Source organism: Gigantopelta aegis, chromosome 10, assembly GCF_016097555.1.
Source record: "Gigantopelta aegis isolate Gae_Host chromosome 10, Gae_host_genome, whole genome shotgun sequence".
NCBI classification, from domain to species: domain Eukaryota; kingdom Metazoa; phylum Mollusca; class Gastropoda; order Neomphalida; family Peltospiridae; genus Gigantopelta; species Gigantopelta aegis.
The window spans coordinates 5,228,402-5,252,680 of NC_054708.1; the positions used below are offsets into that span (position 1 = coordinate 5,228,402).

General features: G+C 36.8%; 1 protein-coding gene across 1 annotated transcript; it reads left to right on the forward strand.

The window, feature by feature from the left end:
- Positions 1 to 937: 937 nt before the first annotated feature.
- On the forward strand, positions 938 to 24,271 carry LOC121384534 (ephrin type-A receptor 2-like). Its single transcript, XM_041514965.1, has 15 exons — positions 938 to 1,043; positions 3,580 to 4,406; positions 4,825 to 4,942; positions 5,232 to 5,432; positions 6,025 to 6,061; positions 7,982 to 8,248; positions 8,860 to 8,916; positions 14,846 to 15,027; positions 17,683 to 17,881; positions 18,162 to 18,281; positions 18,451 to 18,605; positions 20,014 to 20,133; positions 20,519 to 20,633; positions 20,888 to 20,981; positions 22,783 to 24,271. The coding sequence occupies exons 2-15, from the start codon at positions 3,628 to 3,630 to the stop codon at positions 22,916 to 22,918; spliced, it is 2,580 nt and encodes an 859-aa protein (XP_041370899.1). The 5' UTR covers positions 938 to 1,043; positions 3,580 to 3,627; the 3' UTR covers positions 22,919 to 24,271.
- Positions 24,272 to 24,279: the final 8 nt, after the last annotated feature.

Below are 24,279 nucleotides of genomic sequence, written 5' to 3' on the forward strand. Positions count from 1 at the left end.
ACGCCAAAAGGAAGAATTCTAATGATTGCAGTAGGGCTACAAGTTCTTCATTGTGTACTCTCGAGCTGCTGTCTCTCGAATTGATCCTTTATTTTTCAAATTGTACTTTATCTTTAGCACACACCAGTCACGGACAAAGATTTTCTCGTCCAGATTTATCAGAACATTTTACTAATAGTATTAGTAACATTTAATACCATTTGTTTGGTATTGCCGAACTAATATTGTATTAGATAAAGATTTAGGAATCCCTAACAGTAATATTAACACTGAACTTGTACTAGCATGCGATTGTATTATTTTATATTTAAATGTGATTTTTTTAATTATTTAAAATAAGAATGAGTAAAAATAGTGAATGGATATTTAAATTTGTTATCTTGTTATCATTTTAATTTGAATCATATATGAATTGACAACGGATAACATTGTTATGTCATTCAATGTTTTTTTCAGACCCTAATAAGAAATTTGTCAGCAAGAATGAAACTCTGAAGTGTAACCGGACTTTTACATCGTTGGATATTGGTCCGCGATCACCTGCCCCGGATATAGTAAACTGCAGTATCAGTCTTACAAACTTCGACAGGCAGCTGGAAAACGCAGACAGGTAACCGTGTATTCTTTTTGTTTTCCATTTTAAAAATAATCTTTAAAAAGAAGAAGAAAGAAACAAAGCAAAAAAAAAGCAGAATATATCAATAATGCTAATAAAATATATACTGAAATATAGTTATGATTATTCGTCGTAAAACGCTGTTGTTTTTTGTTTTTTTCTATTTAACTAGTGATTTCACTAATACAGGAGAAATACTATTTTCAGACTGACCGTGACGTTCAGAACTAAGAGCGGTGGATATCGTGAGGTGGTGGATGCCCAAAGTCCTGGTATAATAATCGAGACTGACGATTTCGGGGGACAGTGGAGGAGCAAGGCAGTGGAGTTCCGTATCGATACAGCCCAACCAGAACACTGCAAACTCCACAGTGAATCGTGTACAGATATCATCTTCAGTGTGGACAATGACATCCACGTGACTCAGGTAAAAAACCAGTGAATCGTGTACAGATATCATCTTCAGTGTGGACAATGACATCCACGTGACTCAGGTAAAAAAACAGTGAATCGTGTACAGATATCATCTTCAGTGTGGACAATGACATCCACGTGACTCAGGTAAAAAACCAGTGAATCGTGTATAGATATCATCTTCAGTGTGGACAATGACATCCACGTGACTCAGGTAAAAAACCAGTGAATCGTGTACAGATATCATCTTCAGTGTGGACAATGACATCCACGTGACTCAGGTAAAAAACTAGTGAATCGTGTACAGATATCATCTTCAGTGTGGACAATGACATCCACGTGACTCAGGTAAAAAACCAGTTTGCTTTGTTTAACCACACCACTTGAACACATTGATTTATTAATCATCGGCTATTGGATGTCAAACATTTGGCGATTCTGACATTATAGTCTTGGAGAAGACACCCGCTATTTTCCCATTAGTAGCAAAGCATCTTTTATATGCACCATCCCACAGACAAAATAGCATATACCACGGTGGTGGTGAAATGGCTTGGACGAAAAATAGCGCAATGAACCCACCGACGAGGATCGACCCTGTACCTAACGTTTGTGAGAACACTATTCGTTATTTATGTTAACACATAATAATATCACACATACGTGTGCTAACAATTTACTGACATACAACTGGCTGCTCCTAACTAACTAACGGCCAATCATGTAGTATGAAATATGTCTACATTCTGTAATGACGTAAAAACAAAGACAATCCACTCACACAATGGATTCAAGTGGTGTGGTTAGGTTACAATCCACTCACACAATGCAGCTTAAATAATCCACAAAGACAATATGTAGAGACTAACGTTGCGTTCTCCAATCCATTATTGCAGATTAAGCCAATGCCAAAGGCAAATGCGTCAAGCTCCATTTGTAGAGTGCTTCAAGGACATGTTCCCTCGACAATTCTGAAATATTTAATGATGTTCAAAACGCGTTTTCATGGACATATTGTGCTCTATATTGTAGATTATGAATAAGAAAAGATAAATGAATTAAAAAGGTACTTTAAACGGCTGGGTGCATTTACGAAACTCCTGTGACCCCTTCTAAATTCATTAATATAAATTAGGATAATTGATTGGGTTTTTTTTTCTTTTTCATATGCCAATAAAAGAAAGGAAAAAAAAAGGAATATTGTTTTAACGACACCCAGCTCAACACAATATGATTATTTATGTTTTGTGTTGGACATATGGTTAAGGATCACACAGATAGAAGACAGAGAAGAAACCCTCCGCCTCCATGTCATGTGCTACCCTTTTCGATTACCAGCATGTGGTCTTTTAACTGCACCATCCCGCACACACGATAATACATATTACGGACATTTTTACACTGGTAATGGAGTAATGGCTGAAACGAGAAATACATGAATTAATGAACTGGAGTCCTTTCTAAGAAGAACTATTGCATCGTTACTTTCCCTGTCAAGTGGTGTCTTGTCCAGACGTCTGATGACATTGGTTCCTTTCGGGCCTTTTTCGTCACAGTGCCTTACGATATGGAACTGGCATTTGTTTGTGCATAGCGTTATCATGTAGAGCGACAGATCACGTTGTGAGTTTTATGGACGTTTACCCATTTTTGACAGAGCTATGGCCAGATCGAGTTTTACTTTCATGTAAATTTATTCAAGGGCCATAACTCTGTCAGACATGGAATTAATCGACCGGTATTTGAACTTGCGCTGAGTAGGGCACGTGTAAAACTTGTTGGATTCTCCAGTCGTCCTTTAGCACCGAAGATGATTTTAATGTTTTCACATGACCTCGCAGTTTTAGAAATATATAGACTAGTTTTTGCTTGTCAGAGTTTCATGGTCTTTGCATTATATGGCACAGTTTGAATGCCATATTACGAGCATTTTCCAGTTCACCCGTGATAGTAAACATACATGTTGGGCACTAGAACAAACGATACGAGGGGAAAACAATATACCTATTCCAAACCTTCTGACGATTTTTCGGATAGAAGAGTCATCCTGTTTCTTATTAAAGCTTGGTATGTTCACCAACAGTAAGTTCGGTAGCATGGTGAACGCGGAAATACTTACATATGAACATGATAGGCCAGAGGTCAGAGTTATATGAAGAACACAAGTCATAAAAACGTGTTCGTGTTTGAAAGCCCGAATCTCTAAAACAAACAAACAAAAACCATAAACATTCATGAAATTTCAAATCAGTGAAACAAATATGTATACACAAATACATAAATATTATAAAACATTTACACAATAAAGCAAATCAGTATATTTTGTGACCACCACTACTATCATAATCATCATTATAATCAGAATCATATCATCAATAACAAAATCATCATCATAGTTATCATCGTAAAAAAACAACAACATCATCATCATCAACATCGTCATCATCAATATCAACAACATCATCAACATCATCATCAACAACAACAACATCATTAGAATACGATCACTGGACTTAGTACCCTATACTTTAATATTATCTTTCTTGCAGACTCCAATTGTTTTGAACTGGAATGGCTGGACTGACTCTCTGTCTGGAATGTTCCGCTACGCATGGGAAGTTTTCAAATTGGTGCCAGACATTAGCGGTAGACTGCACGAGCAATATCCACTAAAACCCTTGAAGACAACGGAAGTGATGCACGCAAATCTTAGTAGCGTGACACCGTCTTACCAACCGACAGGAGTTGGGATGTATTCCTTCATTCTAGAAGCTTCTGATTTGGCAAACAACTCTCGCTTTATAAGACGCTTATGTCTGTATGACCCATCATCAGAAATCACTCTCAGTTCTGAGACATTTGAAGTATCTTCAGCTAGAGGATTCCGAAAAGATGCCTGGACCTCCAACATAAGCAGTCCACTGATCATAAGCTGGAAAGATCATTTCGTTAACAAGATGCACGAAGACAATAAGCTTCTTAACCCTGTGAAGGAATATTTAAAGAAGCGGGATGATGGCTTGAAGAGAATTGATCAGGACGACACCTTTGGTAAGAGAACAATAAAAGGCATCGGCAACAGCCGTGGCATTGTCAGGTTTGAGGTTGCCCATGCTAAAGACAGTAATGGAGGAAGAGGACAACTAGAGCCGACAAATGGATGGAGAAATTTAACTTATTCAACTCTGAGTACATCTGTAGCTCCTAATAATCCAAGCAAAGGAGACACTGTCAGTATCTGGGTACGAGCTACGGACATCACAGGTCGAAGTAAGACAGACGTGATCCGGGTTCACTATGATGATTCACCACCAAACGCGTTAAAACAAGTACACTTTAAAAGAAATGTTCCTGGCATTTATCCATTTGGATCAAAGTAAGTACACTATGTAATTGGCCCATACAGAAATCTGTAAGTTACCAAAAGACGATACGAAAAGCAAATTCGTTTCCAACTCTAAACAGTACACTTTAAAAGAAATGTTCCAGGCACTTACCCATTTGGATCAAATTAAGTACACTATGTAATTGGCCTATGCAGAAATTTCTAAGTTGCCGAAACAAAATCAACACAAAAGGCAAATTCATTACCAACCCTAAACTGAATACCGATTTGTAGTAAAAAAAAAACACAGCCCTAAAACAATATTTATGACTGAATGTATATATTAGTAGATTTGCCCTGTTTTTATGAAATTCTGAAAATTGCTCAGCTGTTGAATTCTTGGACATCTCCTGTTGGTTTGCACTATTTGTGAACATATGAAGATGTCATTAGTTGCCATTTATTACAGAGTTACCTTGACTACATCCGACAGAGAGAGTGGTGTTCATCAAGTCAACATGACAGTTGTTAGAATGAAAGTAGATTCCGACATGAGATCTCATTCGTTCCATATCCCCACTATACCTGTAAGTATCCCGTTTGTTTGTACATAGAAATGCAGATCCACTAACGCTAACACTTGACCATGCATGCACACAAGTATGCGTGCACACACACACATGCAGTAAAGAACACAGACATGCACACTCGCACACACATTTGTATACATACATATATTCTCTCTCCCTCTTTCTCTATCTTTCTCACACACATCACTGACAAAAATACATAAATACATGTACAATGTATTTTAATGCACAAATCTAAACTGATTTTGGTACTATATGAAGAACATTTGAAATTCTGCAATTGTAGAAGTCAGCATGCACGGATGAGTTACAAGACAACTGTTTCTGTTCGAATGACCAACCAGACATGTGTCAGAAGAAAACCCAAGTTCTGGATATCAACAACTGCTGGCTGATGGTTCCAAGGGATGGACTCAAATCCGAGATGGTGGAGTTGAGATTTCAGATTTTCAATAATGCGCTTCTCTCTGTCATCCGATCAGTTAATGTAAGTATAATTTCAAGCGCCATAAATAACCAGAGGGGGGATATTGTTCGTAAATCGATGTAAGCGTCATAGATTCATCCTGATGGCCAAAGCAGTTGTCAAGAAGCGCGATGACATTAAATGTGAAATGTCTTTCTGGGCAATGAGCCAGCCTATCAGTTTATTTATTTACTTAACATATAATCGGAGTGCGGATTGCAACCTCCATATCTGCCCCCTGACTGTATTTCGAATCATACATATGCGAGTTTCTTAATGTCTACTAGGCGTTTCTGTACTATAGACCAAAGAGTGTGTAGAATGATACGTGTATGTATGTATGTATGTATGTATGTATATGTGTATGGTGTGTGTGTGTGTGTGTGTGTGTGTGTGTGTGTGTGTGTGTGTTCCGGAGTTAACATTATTTGTCTTTCTAACGTCAAGAGTCAAAAGTCTACCTTATATACATACATATACTTATATATATATATTTGTGTTTCCGTTTGTAGTAATATTTGTAGATGTCATATTTTCAATGAGCATGAGCCTAAACTGTAAGCAAGTCGATAGGATATATAAAGTAGCTAGTAACTACAATATTTATTTTCAGGTTTCTAGTTTGGTAACTCTAAATGGCACAGAAGCCTGTGAGTATTTATAAACAATTTAATAATAATTAAATCAAAGACATTTATTGGATCTTCGTAAAATAAATTTTTTAAATAAAATACAAAATATATCTAAAATCATATTAATATTATAATACTTATACACTCTCTCTCTCTCTCTCTCTCTCTCTCTCTCTCTCTCTCTCTCTCTCTCTCTCTCTCTCTCTCTCTCTGTATATATGTAGTATGTATGCGTGTGTGTGTGTGTGTGTGTGTGTGTGTGTGTGTCTATATATGCAGGGGTTTCCCCAGGGCCGTTAGGCCTAGCGGCCCGACACGCCTTGTTTCGTAAAGTAAGCGCTTTGACGGCGTGGAAGCGCCTTAAATCAATTGCCGCTACGCCTTGATTTGAAGTGCTTTAGAAAAAGAATTTCACAAGTACGAGCGTGGCAGTAGACTACCTCTTGCAAACAACTTGTGTGCCAGTATACCAAGCATACCTAATTACTATGACAGGTAAAACACTTCCTAAATACCTAACAATGGACCAGTCGTCTGCTCACAATTGGTGTTTGGTAATTTTACCACATCTACTGGGACCGCTAATCCGTGAGGAAGGCGCTTACGCGTAACTGTTCTGTTCTGTTCCGTTGGCAATCAATCATTTCTATCCTAACACCCCCTTCCCAAAACTCCCACATACTGAACATATCCAAAGCTCGCGCTGTCGGTAGCCAAATTAGCCATTGGCTAATTAAAAATCGTTTTTTAAAAAATGGCTAATAAAATCTGCAATACCTGCAGTTTCATTTATTTTCTTTCTCTTTGTTAATTTTGTACCTATGGTCGAGAGATCGCGATCGCGGGAAATGAACATGCAGTATTTATACAAATTGCAGTTAAACGTACACTGAATTAGTTTACAATAATCATATTTGTGAGATAATGTTAGATATATATTTGTAAGACTGTGAGGTGACATTTAATAAGTTAGCTGGATTTTAAAAATACCCTAAATTTTAATTTTTGTTTTTTTGTTTTTTTATAAATGGAATATACTGTGAAGTCGGCATTCTTAGCCTAGGTATTTTACAAGCAGAAATCACAACAAGCATTTAACACGACGCTGAAATCAACATTGCACAAACTATGAAATTGTTGGGGGTGGGGAATTGATGGGTTACTTAAAAAAAAACCAGGGCATGATTAGCTGGATTGAAGGCAAACACTTAACTGTTTTTAACCCATTACCCCACTTATTTTGGCTTGATTTGTGTTATACTGATGCTAAAAATGTAAGCGCCTTAAAAACATCCTGGGGAAAGGCCTGATATGTATAGATATAGATGTAGATGTAGATGTTCATGTACATGTATGTATGTATGTATGTATGATATCTTAGTTTCAGTGCAATCAAAGTATGTGATATTTTTCAGATAGATATTTTCAGAGGCTCGCATAATAAAATGTTTATTCCTAATATATAATGACGATACCGAAAAACACTATATATATATATATATATATATATATATATATATATATATATATATATATATATATATATATCAGAAATTAAGATTTAAGTTGATCATGCATATCTAGAGTCAAAATCAATATTATACCCGACCATGTCTTTGACGTGTTATTATGCGTGTTATTTGTTTATATGTTAAAGTGACAGAACCTAGTTTTAAACACTACTTCGTATATTTCACTATTAGAGCCGTTTATGATCGTTTATTGTTTAGATTATCTATTTCCATACAGCCGAAGTGTTTCTGGTTATCCTGGTGTATCACAAATTCTTGTTTCACTCCGTTGTAACTTTTTCCAAATCCGTTACAGGTTTGTAGATTAACTAAATTTAGTGTCCATTTTTAAGGGTTGAAACTAGGGTCTGCGCCTTTAATACAGCTTTCAGGTTTTAATTCCTTGAAAAAAAAATTGTGGTTTCAGTCCTGGGGCCTATGCATATTCGTACTGAAAGTATTACCACGACTGGAGCTAGGATCAGGTGGGACCTCGCCCCCGCATGTTACGAACGAACAGAAATGTGGATCAACTACAGGAACAAAGATAGAAAGTTGATCAAGAAGAGTTTGCACAAAGATGCAGTGTTTGAAGATATTATCGAACTCGAACCCGGTACCAAATACACCATACAGCTGATAACTCAGTACGGAGAGATCATGAGTGAACCAGTGAACTTTAATCTAGTAACTCGTAAGTATGATCATAGAATATTACTTTAATCAAAACAAAGAAAAACACCAAAAAATAAACGTTTATATATGCATGCATTTGTCAGTATTGTAGTTAATGTGTCATATGAGTTTATATAACGAACGCACCATATTAAGAGCATTCTTCTTTTATCAGGGTAGCTATTAGCTATTTGGTTAGCAGATCTTAACTTGCTGCAATCAGTATTTCGTGGAAGCTTTACACATTATAATTTAATGGTAGGACTACCAACTGCCAGCAGTACGTTGCCCTACGTTCTGCTGTCACAACTTCTACGACTGTCCAGTTGCTAGTCTGATCGCTTTTAAAACTCGATTCTCGTTGCATATTCATTCGTTGTTCATTTGAGCGCACCAGCCGTAAGTCGGAATGTACGGAAATTACAACGCAACCATTGATTTGGCCAACTTTATGCGGGCTGTTGAGAGTCTGAACCTAGCATTACATACACCTCGTATATTCTCTATATTTATCGTATAAATTATTCATTAACTGTAAAACGTAAAGGATGAATCCCTCAAAATTATAATTATTTTGATTTGTCGTAAAAGCGATAAATAAATGTGTTTTTGTTCTTTATCAAATTTCAGAATCCCTCCCAGAATTTGGTGGACTGACTGGCGGCGCGGTTGCTGGGATCGTTATTGGTAAGTTGAACATAACTGACTCTTTCACAGTGCTAGACCACTTAATATATCCTCGCGGCATGGGTTTTGGCGCGGATAAGCAACGACCTCGCGTAATGTAAAAATAACGATGCTTTTCTTGTTATTATTGACAGAGACATGACCTAATGTATACATATCATTAAAATATAAACATTAAATTCAATATATAGTGAGATATTTAGTTGTAGTTTGCTTGTGTATACTGTAATATTCTAACCTTTTTGAAGCGGAACATCTAGATAACTTCTGATTGACCAATATTCAAGAAAAATAACTCCAAAGAACTGCGAACGATGTGCGATGGTTCATAAATTCCATATTAATAATACACGTAAAATGTTTATATTTCCATTTCGCATTTGTAGAATATATTAAAAAATAGGAGAACAGAGACTGCCTCTAATAACTAAATTTTAACATTGTTTGTAAGACGTTTTCCTTAAGATAAGAAATTTAATTTAAATGTTTGGTCAAGCAGTGGGTTTTTTTTATTTTATAGAATTGTAAAAATGACAATAAAAGTGCTGGGCTTTAGCTGTATAGCTAACAGGCCCGTAGGAAGAGACAGACAGACAGACAGAGTGCGAGTGCGAATAATTTGTACATGCTCATATACCACTAGAGTTTCGAGCATGTCCGTCCCGGGGCCAGTCTCTGGATAGCCAGGGGCTTCTCCCGGGACAGAAAACATTTAAGGCGACAATTGTGAAATTTACATCTAAAAATTAAATAGTGGGCCTTTAAAATTTTGATGCGCATCTCTAATTAATATAATTAATAAAGAAAATTCTACTTTTTGGTCGCTAGATTAGATCGGGCGGTCAAAAAGAAATTAGATAAGATCGGTGGCCTGACTCGGGATGGCGGGAGGGGGTTAGAGTTGAAAATTGGCAGAATTTTGAATATAGCAATTAGTAAAAAAAGTTATTAGAATTTAAAAAAAATATAATAAAAAGAAAGAAAGTTACAAGCCAAAAATAAAATGAATTGACTGCTCGGTCGAAAAGTTATATAATTTGGAGCATTTTAGAAAGACAGTCCAAAAATAAATAAGAGAATGAATGAATGAATGAATGTTTAACGACACCCCAGCACGAAAAATACATCGGCTATTGGGTGTCAAACTATGGTAATGCAAATAAATAAAGTGATGATCAACATCAATATAAAAATTCAAGGTTTAAACAAAAACAGTGTAAAGAACTGTGCAAAAATACAAATACAAATATCACAGAATTTTACGGACACCGAATTTTACTCTAAACTTCAATTTGTGCTGTATTGGCCATTCTCAAAGAGAATGTTACACCCCTGCACCACGGTGAGGTTACAGCACGCGCAGGGGAAATAAGAGAAAGAAGAGAGGATCGGACTATTTAATAATATTTTTAAAAAAGAAGTAATTTCGACATAAAATTTTGAACGAAGGTCTAAAAGTTTAAAGTCCGATCTATATGGTCCGGGCCAGGGGGTAGGGTAAGTTGGAGGTGGGCGGAATTTGGAATACGAATTTAGTAGTTAGGTCAAAGACCGAAAACCAAAATGAGCTACACAAATTTAAGTCCAAACAATAAAATTAGAGTGCTCGACCGAAAAGGTTTTAAGGTGATTTGAGCAATTTAGATGGGCTGCTAAAATAAACTGCGTCGGACTGTTTATAAAAAAAAAAAACATAAAATTTTGAATGCCGGTGTCACGAAATAGAATCGCCCCTGTAACATTTTCGCCCCCCCGGCGAATCTATTTCGAAATAAAACCTCTCCCCCCCCCCTTGAAATAGAATCGCCCCGACCCACGAAATAGAATCACCCCCATAAAATATTCGCCCCTTACTCATTTTTAGTTATTCTGTCATTTAATGAACAATATTCAGGTAAATTATTGTTGAACATATTTATATCACTGTTATGTTTTATACACGTGAGCATGCCACACACGCGCACACACACATACATAGACACACACACGCACATATACATACATATACACATATGATACAGACCCTCGCAAAGATAAACACACGCACATACACACGCACACATCCAACTTCCCACTGTAATAAAATTAGCACGGATGTGAGATTCTATTTATCACATAGTTATTTATTATATAGACTAACCGGAGAGCTAAATATATTATCATAGTAGACCAATATATTACTGGTGGAGTAAAACAAACTTTCTCTACTATGCAAATTATAATAGTGCACTAGCAGGAGAATGAAACAAGAGAAGCTCACCCTGTGTGTGTATATACATCATCATATTAGATAAGTACACTGCCAGGATAGCCCAAAACTCTCCTAAATATACGCCACTACATCAGTAGAATCACTTGTATAATGGATAATAAAGTGACCCCTATAATTATATAATTCAGTTTACAATAGAAGTCGTCACTACAAGCGAAACATATTATCTCAGTTTTATATATTTGACGGAGAGTATATGTTTTTATTCAAATCATATCCATGGATTAATGTCTTTCTGAAATGTTTTAAAATGCATGACGTATGAATACCTTATGGAGGAAATCGGGGCACTGCATTCACAAATGAAATAAAGAAATAAAATATCGTCTATAGTCTCTATACTATAGATAGAAATTAATTATAATCATAGACAGTGTAAACTAAAGGTAAAATAGAGGTATTCTTCTAATGTAATGTTGTATAATTAGAGAGTAATTCGCTTGAGAACTGTTTCCAAAAAGTGTAATATATACACAGAACTTGACATACGATTTTTTTTCGTTCCTATTTATTGCACGAGTTTATTGTGGCCAAGAATAATATATAGCACGAGACCGCGTAGCGGTCGAGTGGTATATATTCTTGCGCACAATAAACAAGTGCAATAAATAGGAACGAAAAAAACGTATGTGAAGTTCTGTATTTATTACATACCTTCTTTAGTTTATTTATTTATTTTAAAATTAATAAAATAATAAAATAATAATAAACATTCAAGGGAGCTAACTCTCAAACAATAATATGGGGGATTCCCCCCAAAATAGTTCAGGCTTTTATTGGACATATGTTCAATAAAAGATTTTTTAATTGCACGGATCGGAATGGTCTTTATTACTATACTAAGATTGAATGGATATGTAATAAATAAGGATATTTCTCTCTTTTTTCGATGACTATTAAAGACAGCACATAATTTGTATGCGTATGGACTATGGTAGAAATAGATCATCGTCCTATATATAACACATTATATAGGGGGGGGGGGCGAAAATATTTGGAGGGGGGGCGAGAAATAAATCCGCCGGCCGGCGATTTTCTAGGGGGGCGAATATATTTCGCGACACCGGCCACAAATGTCAACGTCCGACTAATCCCTTGAAACGGTTGGCGCCTACGGAGAGACGATGAGGGGTTTGGCTGACAAGTTCGGGATCTCGTCCTTCCGTTGCATTAGTGCAGGGATGACTTGACCATAGACGGCACCGACGACTGATTTGCAGATACTGTGGATGGTCTGGTTATGCATTTCCCGCAGCAGGATCGCTTGGCGGTAGAGGTCGCTGCGTCGTAAGGTCAAGACGAGTCCAGAATGTCCCGAATCCGTTCTGATGGTGTGGAGTTTGAAGTGACTTCCATCAGTCAACTGTTGCCAGGCCTGGTTGAAAATTTTCCCCATCAGCTTTTTCGGGTCCTGGGTGTCCCCCTGCACGCAGTGCCGAAAGGCTGGCTTGATCTTCCAAACTTTTTTTTGGGGGGGTAGGGGGGAGGGGGAGAGGGGGGGGGGGGTACGAGCACGGACTGGCGGCTTCACCGTGTCTGCCTGGCTGGCTTGTGTTGTTGCCTTCCGCTTCGCAGTCCCAACAACCGTCTCCATAGCCGACTCGACGGGAGCGGTTGGTAGAGTTAACCGCTGCACTGGAGTCGGCTTGAGTGATGAAGATGAACGTCGCGTCTTGGGCTGGTACATTGCTGTGTCGAGCAGTCCGCATGAGGCGTTGGTTGACTGGTCCGCCGGTGGTGAGCTGGTCTTCTTCCGTTGAGGTGAAGCGGGGGGCGGCGACGCACACGGAACCGCCGCTGGCGGTTGAGCCGCCAAGTTAGGTTCCCCCTGTGCCGCCCGTGGCGCACGTCTCCTCTTCCATGTCCTCTACTCTTCCTTTTGGGGGTATTGGCATCGCCGTACACCAAAGTCACGGTTGCCCGTAGACCGTAGACAGACAGACACGTCTTTCCTCATAGCTCTAGTAACTCGGAGTCCGAGACACACACACACACACACACACAAATACCCAAGGACAAAAATGTACAGTTTTTGTCATAGTCTATAGAAATAAAGATTAAAATCTGACTTGTGCCCCCCACCTGAGACTGTGCCCCTCCACTAGAGATTGTGTCTCCAACTCCAGATATCAATTCTACGGGCCTGACTAGGCACCAACACAGGGTCATATTCTGCTCTGATTCTATGTCAAACGAAAGAGATTTTTCAGTCCGGTCCACACACAATATATATTCACTGTTTTGTTTTTCTTGTGTTATTATTTTAGAACTTATTATTTTCATTTGACTTCTGTAACTGTGAAAATAGCGACTCTTATAAATAATAATTGTATTTTTATTGTGTTTGTAATAGGTTTCTTTCATTTAATTAAATCATTGTTATTTAAAGGTAATCATTGTACGAATGTTAGACTGTTTCAATGTATTAGTGAAAACGATGTTGTTCCTTTACTTACTATGATCATTTACCTTGTCACAAAACGCTGCAGCTTCTTTATGTCAAGTGTTTAATTTGAAGAGAGCTTATTAAAAAATTGATCATTGATCAAAGCACAAACATGATTCTGTGTACAACCACGGAAACATAGCACTTACTTTCTTGCCTAGCGTCTATCAATTTGTTAGTGATTCTCACCAGCTTCTAGTTAGGTAGTCTTTTTGCCAAGTACAAGTGTTTCGAACTTTAGTCATTAAATTCAACTTTTAACTGAATTGCTTTATTGAATGTTTGTTTAAATTTCAATTTGTGTTGCATAAGTTTTATATCCTGCATTAACTATGGATGCAACTATCAGCGACACCGAATACGTTTTTTGGTAGGCAAGACATTTAATTCCACAGAAGTCTTGGTAATTATTTATGATCGATACATTTTAAAATTATTAATCTTTGTTAGTAGGCTTGTGAAAAACATAGCGGTAGAAAAACAACCGCTACCTTGACATACGCTACTATCGAATAGCAACAACGAGCTTTCATACGAACTCTCTAACAGACAGGACAAAACGTTTTATGGTAGATATTTGGAGGTCAGATCTACTAAATACGATACATCACTAACCACAATGTGATGACAGTGATTCATGAGTGCATGTCATCACGGCTGTACATATTCTAATGAGCTCAGTCCTGTACTGAGTTTGATTTAGAAAAGTAGTCTGAATGTGGCAGTCCTCTTTGTGATGATGCAAGAGGGAATGAATGAATGAATGTTTAACAACACCCCAGCACAAAAAAATACATCAGCTATTGGGTGTCAAACTATGGTAATGAATGAATAAATGAATGAATGAATGATGATGTAAGAGGGATGACATCTCTTGCAAAGGACTGTGCATTGTGCGTAGATACGGCCCTGATCATGTGTTACGATTTTGTCATTTATATTTGATACACCAGTTGTTGGGTGTTGGTTGGAAAGCCATTGCTTGATGGGTGTTCCTATTTGAGAAACAGACACAGCTTCAAGTAGGTATTGATGTAAGTTAATATGACCATCCTCTCTGTCTGACTTGATATCATGAACAATTACTACCCTATTGCTTTATCTTCTGTTTCAGAAGTCTTAAGTATTGATGTAAGTTAATATGACCTTCCTCTCTGTCTGACTTGATATTATGAACAATTACTACCATATTGTTTTATCTTCTGTTTCAGGAGTCTTAATTCTCATTGTCCTTGTTCTGCTACTCGTTGGCTTTCTTCTCTGGCGGACAGGGCGGTTTCTGGGGCGTTCTGGGAACAAATATAAAGAATCAGATCACGTATCTATCCGCAACAGAATAATGAAAACCAAGACTACGAACGTGGCTCAAACATCACATTCTTTGTCTGTGGCTGTGAGTATCACTGTTTAACAGCTAGTAGTAGTAAAATACAACAGAGAGGTTATTCTGTGGCTGTGAATATCACTGTTTAACAGCCAGTAAGATACAACAGAGACATTACTCTGGGGTTTAAGTATCACTGTTTAACAGCTAGTAATATACAACAGAGAGATTACTCTGTGGCTGTGAGTATCACTGTTTAACAGCCAGTAAGATACAACAGAGAGATTATTCTGTGGCTGTGAGTATCACTGTTTAACAGCCAGTAAGATACAACAGAGACATTACTCTGTGGTTGTGAGTATCACTGTTTACCAGCTAGTAGTAGTAAAATACAACAGAGAGATAGTAGTAGTAAAATACAACAGAGACATTATCTGGGGATGTGAGTATCACTGTTTAACAACCAGTAAGATACAACAGAGACATTACTGTGTGGCTGTGAGTATCACTGTTTAACAGCTAGTAGTAGTAAAATATAACAGAGAGATTATTCTGTGGCTGTGAGTATCACTGTTTAACAGCTAGTAATATACAGCAGAGAGAGTATTCTGTGGCTGTGAGTGTCACTGTTTAACAGCTAGTAAGATACAACAGAGAGATTATTATTCTGTGGCTGTGAGTGTCACTGTTTAACAGCCAGTAAGATACAACAGAGACATTACTCTGTGGTTGTGAGTATCACTGTTTACCAGCTAGTAGTAGTAAAATACAACAGAGAGATAGTAGTAGTAAAATACAACAGAGACATTATCTGGGGATGTGAGTATCACTGTTTAACAACCAGTAAGATACAACAGAGACATTACTGTGTGGCTGTGAGTATCACTGTTTAACAGCTAGTAGTTGTAAAATATAACAGAGAGATTATTCTGTGGCTGTGAGTATCACTGTTTAACAGCTAGTAATATACAGCAGAGAGAGTATTCTGTGGCTGTGAGTGTCACTGTTTAACAGCTAGTAAGATACAACAGAGAGATTATTATTCTGTGGCTGTGAGTGTCACTGTTTAACAGCCAGTAAGATACAACAGAGACATTACTCTGGGGCTGTGAGTGTCACTGTTTAACAGCTAGTAAGATACAACAGAGAGATTATTATTCTGTGGCCGTGAGTGTCACTGTTTAACAGCCAGTAAGATACAACAGAGACATTACTTTGGGGCTGTGAGTGTCACTGTTTAACAGCTAGTAAGATACAACAGAGAGATTATTATTCTGTGGCTGTGAGTGTCACTGTTTAACAGCCAGTAAGATACAACAGAGACATTACTCTGGGGCTGTGAGTATCACTGTTTAACAGCTAGTAAGATACAACAGAGAGATTACTCTGTGGCTGTGAGTGTCACTGTTTGACAGCTAGTAAGATACAACAGAGACATTATTCCGTGGATGTGAGTATCACTGTTTAACAGCTAGTAAGATACAACAGAGAGATTACTCTGTGGCTGTGAGTATCACTGTTTGACAGCTAGTAAGATACAACAGAGAGATTATTCTGTGGCTGTGAGTATCACTCTTGAATAGCTAGTAAAATACAACAGAGAGATTATCCAATCACTACAATTAAGAAAATGGCAATGGCAAAAACAAATGAATATAGTCCCAAGGCAAAAACGTGCCGTGAAGAATTAAAAACTCCACGGCCATCTCCAAGGCATTGCCGATTGCCGTGAGCAATCAGCGGCGTCGGAAGCGGTACGGCTGTACCACTTTTTGGACCAGGAACGTTTTTTTCTCTTCCTAAGGCACTCGCATAGTATAGATCTCGTCATATACATTGCTTTCATGGCCATACCAACTTTTAATTGCTTCCGATGCTACCGGCAAGTGCAGGGGTTGTTATGTAATATTAGTCTGTTTCCCACAAACAAGGCATTTTATGTGTTGTTTTGTTGCAGGTGCTAAATAATGGTATTGTAAAATTTCAGCTTATTTTCTATTCTCTTTACATTAGTATATCATACAGAATAAAACATGAGTTTTGATACATTAGTATATATTTTCATGTATCTATCATACAGAACAATGCCTATTTGCCAGATAACAAGATATACATGTATGGAAACATGAGTTTTAATACATTAGTATATATTTTCATGTATCTATCATACAGAACAATGCCTATTCGCCAGATAACAAGATATACTTGTACGGAAGCATGCGTTTTAATACATTAGTATATATTTTCATGTATCTATCATACAGAACAATGCCTATTCGCCAGATAACAAGATATACTTGTACGGAAAGATGAGTTTTAATACATTACTATATATTTTCATGTATCTATCATACAGAACAATGCCTATTCGCCAGATAACAAGATATACTTGTACGGAAACATGAGTTTTAATACATTAGTATATATTTTCATGTATCTATCATACAGAACAATGCCTATTCGCCAGATAACAAGATATACTTGTACGGAAAGATGAGTTTTAATACATTAGTATATATGTTCATGTATCTATCATACAGAACAATGCCTATTCGCCAGATAACAAGATATACTTGTACGGAAACATGAGTTTTAATACATTAGTATATATTTTGATGTATCTATCATACAGAACAATGCCTATTCGCTGGATGACGATATACTTGTACGGAAACATGAGTTTTGATACATTAGTATATATATTTTGATGTATCTATCATACAGAACAATGCTTATTCGCCGGGTGACGAGATATACTTGTACGGAAACATGAGTTTTGATACAGCACAACCTTGGCAAGTCAACCAGGACCACCTTACGTTAGTGGAGCTCTTCCATACAGGACGATTTGCGAAAATCTACAGAGCGACGTGGAAAGGAGCGCACAAGGAACACAGTGATGTCATTGCAAAGTTGGTCAAAGGTTCGTATTAACAGGACCGTATCTTATGTGGAATGGACAAAATACAAACAGTGTCCTACGTAGTTTAGAGTGCCATTTTTGGTTAGTTGGTAAATACCCTTTTACTTCTCACTAGTTCCTTCTTACTGCACCCTCTAGTTACGGATAGGAACTGCCCTGGTTAAAAAACTAAAGCATTTCAAACAAATGTATTATTACAATCCTTTCTATGCTTGCTATGATGTTGTAGGTTTTATTCCAAGTTACTGCACCTTATCTCAAAGTGTTTACTGTGTTTCAGACAATCTTAAAGAAGATGATGTTCTTACCATGATGGCAAAGATCAACTTTGCCGCTACCCAGGTGGGAGAACATCCAAACATTTTGCGATTTCTTGGAGCTGTTGTGGAAAATGACCAATGTACGTAACATACTAGTCAGTTCGTCACAGCATATATAGTCAATGTATAGTTTCTGATCATTATATAAATAATGAATTATGTGTAACCCAAACTGACCGTCCCTCCCCTATCGGACACATGATATTTATGATAGTACCGAATAACAACCATACAGTATCTCTGTTACAGTGGGCCCTATAATGATTGTGGAATACTGCGAGACTGGACAGCTTGACCAATGGTTGACCAAACAGCAAGGCCAGACAACAGATGACACCATCGAGAAGATGCAGAGGATTGCCATGGAGATCGCCCAGGCCATGGCGTATCTGACGTCACGAGGGGTAAGATATCAGTTTAATACAAGATTAAAATGAAATTGATACAGAGGATTGCCATGGAGATCGCACAGGCCATGAATAATCTGATAGTCACGGGGGTAAGACATCAGTTTAATACAAGATTAAAATGAAATTGATACAGAGGATTTCCATGGAGATCGCACAGTCCATGAATAATCTCATAGTCACAGGGGTTAAGATGTCAGTTTAATATAAGATTAATGATGAAATTGATACAGAGGATTTCCATGGAGATCGCACAGGGTATGAATAATCTGATAGTCACGGGGGTTAAGACGTCAGTTTAATATAAGATTAATGATGACATTGATACAGAGGATTTCCATGGAGATAGCCCCGGCCGTGGCGTATCTGACGTCACGAGGGGTAAGACAACAATTTAATATAAGATTAATGATGAAATTCATACAGAGGATTTCCATGGAGATCGCACAGGCCATGAGTAATCTGATAGTCACGGGGGTTAAGACGTCAGTTTAATATAAGATTAATGATGAAATTGATACAGAGGATTTCCATGGAGATCGCCCATGCCATGGCGTATCTGACGTCACGAGGGGTAAGACAACAGTTTAAAATAAGACTAATGATGAAATTAATACAGAGGATTTCCATGGAGATCGCACAGGCCATGAATAATCAGGGCCTCATTGCCGTACAATGCTGAGTCGAAATAGTGGCAAAACTAGTGGCGAAACTATTTTGGCGAAATAGTGGATGATTCCATGAATCTCCATCTAATACCTCGTCTATAGGACAGCCGCTCCTGGAGAGATCCTACATAATTTATAATGTATAGATACATAGGATTGTTATGGGGATTGTCTATGCCATAGCATATCTGACGTCACGAGCGGGGAAACATCAGTTTAATTTGATCAAATGGCAAGGTTTATGTATAGGTGTAGAATACGGCAATGGAGATATCACAGGTCATGGCGTACCTGACGTCATGAGGGATAAGACGTCAATATAAACTAACCATACAGACAACAATTGCAGAACATAGCTGAGGTACAGTGGCCTATTCACACTAAGATAATCACTAACACTGACACGTATGATGTGAGGATAGATCCAGATGGATAACACAAGAGACTTGATAATTATTTTGGCCAAATTTCAAATATATTTACTCAGTTCCTGGGCTATTTTTTATTTCTTATATTGTAACTTTTGTAGCTGTGAAGGAAGGATGTAAAGGATGTCGGGAGTAGCTGTCCTCCTATATACGAGACACTGGATATAGAATCATGAAATCAACCACTATTCGACTCTGTATTGTGCAGATCTTGATAGCGGTTAAAGGTTTTGTCATTCAGATTTATATAACATAGGTAACAATGCATACACTTTAAGTATTAAATTTGTATATTGTTTTCAATTACAGATCGTGCACAAGAAGCTTGCAGCACGAAATGTTCTTTTGACCTTCACTGTTCAAGCCAAGGTCACGGGATTTGGACCACAACGTGGCGATAACAATGAGGAGGATGCAAATTCCAAAGGAGTAATTAAATATAATTATATTGGAAACAAATCATTAATATTAATGATCTAGATCTTAAATTATTAACATTTAGCCAATGTCCAGTCGGTATGTTATGAAAGAAAAACGACATCATATATACATGAACGTGACGTTTTGTTACATGTGCAATATTAGTTCACAATGAATGCATCGTAGACATCTCAAACCAATTGTGATAAACACCAAACTAAAAATGTACAAATATTGATTTCTAAAAGTTGCTTTTGTATAATTATCAGTTATTATTAACCTTATTAAAATAGCAAACTCACATAATCAACTATTTTCATTCTGTATCAAATGAACACATTAATTATAAGAACATTTCTTGACCATGGTGTTGAGTTTATATTCTGATTTTCAGGATCGTATTCCTGTCAAATGGACTGCCCCGGAATGTCTCAAGACTTTGAAAGACGCTGATGAAAAGAGTGATGTGTGGTCTTATGGCGTCGTTCTGTGGGAAATATTCTCTTTGGGTTAGTCATTTGTTACAGCAGCTAGTATTTCATATATGTATTTCTCTATAAACAAGTCAGGGGCTGATTGATTCTTATAGCAAACTGTATACACCTATAATATAATATCTAATATACTTAAGTATACCTCTGTGTCAAAAGTGTGTACGGTGTGAATAACTAATCAGCACCTTACATGTTGAACTGTTCTGTGTAATATTTCACTGAATAGGTTTATTGTTTTATTATCTAAAATCTCTTTGACTAATCCACAGGACAAACACCCTATCCTAACATTCGAAGTCGTGACATTGCTGGCAAACTGAAGGGTGGCTACAGACTTGAACGGCCGGAGTTCTGTGAAGATCTGTAAGTAGTGATGTATATTCATGTTTTGAGTCATTGCAGGGGGAGACAACATGCGACTTCTAATTATTATAATCGCTGTTTGCTTTGTTATGTTCAAAGTATAATCATTAAGTACTTATTAACATAGCACAGCTTGATATTTTGCTTCAGACAGTTAATAACCTTAATATTCAGAGGAACTTCCATAGCAATGGTATTGGCAACACATAGGGGACAACATAACGCTACTGGCACCATGCAAGTGGTTGTCTGTGAACTAGTTAAATATTCCATATCTACTACTCTTCTAGGACTGACTTTTATTCTAAATTTTAATTTGATCTGTCTGTGATATTTCTATTTTTACACTGTGTTTTTATTTGAGTGTTGAATTTTTATATTCATGTTGCTCATCACTTTATGTTTTGAATTACCATAGTTTGACACCCAATAGCCGATGTATTTTTCGTGCTGGGGTGTCGTTAAACATTCATGCATTCATTCATTCATTCATTTATTCAGTCATACTCTTCTAGTATTGTCTGTCATTACACTGGTGATGCTGTAAAGATGTTCTTAAAATGTCTTTTAAAAAAACAAACAAATGCAAATCAAAGTCCATCAATGTTACATTTTTCCAAAGTCTAATTAATACATGTGATTTTAGAAAAGTTACTCATTAAAATACTTATACTGAGCTTGCAACCACTGCAACATGTTTACGTGTTGTAGCCAATCGACACTTTCGACAGCGGGTTTCCTCCTCAAAAATCTGTGTGGTCTAAAAGTACATATCAAAAAAATGTGTTGAGTGCGTCGTTGTATGTAGAAACGAGGAATAAAATTGTTTGTTGTCTACTTTGTAAAGATGTTTAAAATGTCTTTTAAAAAAAAGCCGCTGTACTAGTAGCCCCAAATGATCATTTACACCGTCAATATTTCCATACGAGAAGAAACATTAAAATACTATATTACGAAACCACTAAAATGAACGTGTTCATGGACTGCTACAAACATTCAAAATATATGCAAAACGACGACTTTGTAATGTTTGTAGTAGCGCAATATTTCCATACGAAAGAAACTAAAACGACCGCAAACATACTGAATATACAGATATTGGTATTCTGAACAAACAATATATTTAATAAGTAATTTTAGTCACCATAAAACTGTTAGTTGGAAACATCGTACAATGGCTGCAAACTCAGATTTCATTCCAACTTATCTTCGTGCTTATATCCAATTAAGTTTCAAGCACGCTGTCCTGGGCACACACCTCAGCTATCTGAGCTGTCTGTCCAGGACAGTAGGTTAGTAGTTAATTGTTAGTGGTTAGTTAAAGAGAAGATGATGTAGTGACCTTACCCGTACCTGATGAGTCGTTAAAACTAGCTCTGGGTGGGAGCTGGTACCGGGTTGCGAACCCTGTACCTCCTAGCCTTATGTCCGATGGCTTAACCACGATGCCACCGAGGCCGGTACACAAACTCATAATGGCCTCTTTAACAAAAATCATTGTTTTTGCATCTTATCTTCTTTGAAGTCGGTGCTAGTAGGTATTAGGGTAGATCACCGTATGTTGATACACTGTGTTTTCCCATCCCAACCAGTGTCTTGCGATCGGGATATCAAAGACCGAGAAATGAGCTGCTTGCCTATTATATGATCCATGGCTGGTTTTCTACAGGGATGACCTATATGGTAGCATCGCATTGTGTTTCGTATTATACAGATCACAACAGAATTGTGTCATAGTTTAAGATGCTGAACAAATATCGTTTTTCTTTCTCTTTGTTTTCTTTCTATATTCAACCTACAGCCACTACAAAATGATGCAGGACTGCTGGGCAGACAAAGCGAGGAACAGACCAACGTTCAAGAAACTGGTTGACCAGCAAGAGTCCTTGTTTGGCCTGAGGCCCACGTCTAACGAGTTCTATTACTACGAGAAGTGATAACCAACATGTTCAGTAAAACGGTTGACTTTTTAAACGAGATGTCTGCTGTAATAGAGACCTATTTGTATTACATAGTTAAAGATATACTATAACGATAATTGTCGGTATTATGATGACAGTAGCATATTGAAGACTTTTTAAACGAGATGTCTGCTGTAATAGAGACCTATTTGTATTACGTAGTTAAAGATATATTATAACGATAATTGTCTGTATTATGATGTCAGTAGCATATTGAAGACTTTTTAAACGAGATATCTGCTGTAATAGAGACCTATTTGTATTACGTAGTTAAAGATGTACTATAACGATAATTGTCTGTATTATGATGACAGTGGCATATTGAAGACTTTTTAAACGAGATATCTGCTGTAATAGAGACCTATTTGTATTACCTATTTAAAGATATACTATGACGATAATTGTCTGTAGTATGATGACAGTATAGCATATTGAAGAAATGTGTGTATATATATTCGATTTTGTTTTTAATTATTATTGTTTTATTGTCCCAGACGAATACATAGTGTTAGGGTTGGGGCCCCGAATCACTGAAATACATAGCATATATATTAGTAGCAACATATACAGGTAATTACATAGACATATCTAGTATGAAGAAATATTCTTTAAACTCCTCTAGGGCCCTAAACCTCTATAATACATGGCATATATATTAGTAGTAACATATACAGGTAATTACATAGACATATCTAGTATGAAGAAATATTCTTTAAACTCCTCTAGGGCCCTAAACCTCTACAATACATGGCATATATATTAGTAGTAACATATACAGGTAATTACATAGACATATCTAGTATGATGAAAACTCCTCTAGGGCACTAAATCACTATAATACATAGCATATATATTAGTAGCAACATATACAGGTAATTACATAGACATATCTAGTACGAAGAAATAGTCTTTAAACTCCTCTAGGACACTAAATCACTATAATACATAGCATATATATTAGTAGCAACATATACAGGTAATTACATAGATATATCTAGTATGAAGAAATAGTCTTTAAACTCCTCTAGGACACTAAATCACTATAATACATAGCATATATATTAGTAGCAACATATACAGGTAATTACATAGACGTATCTAGTACGAAGAAATATTCTTTAAACTCCTCTAGGACACTAAATCACTATAATACATAGCATATATATTAGTAGCAACATATACAGGTAATTACATAGACGTATCAAGTATGAAGAAATATTCTTTAAACTCCTCTAGGACACTAAATCACTATAATACATAGCATATATATTAGTAGCAACATATACAGGTAATTACATAGACGTATCTAGTATGAAGAAATATTCTTTAAACTCCTC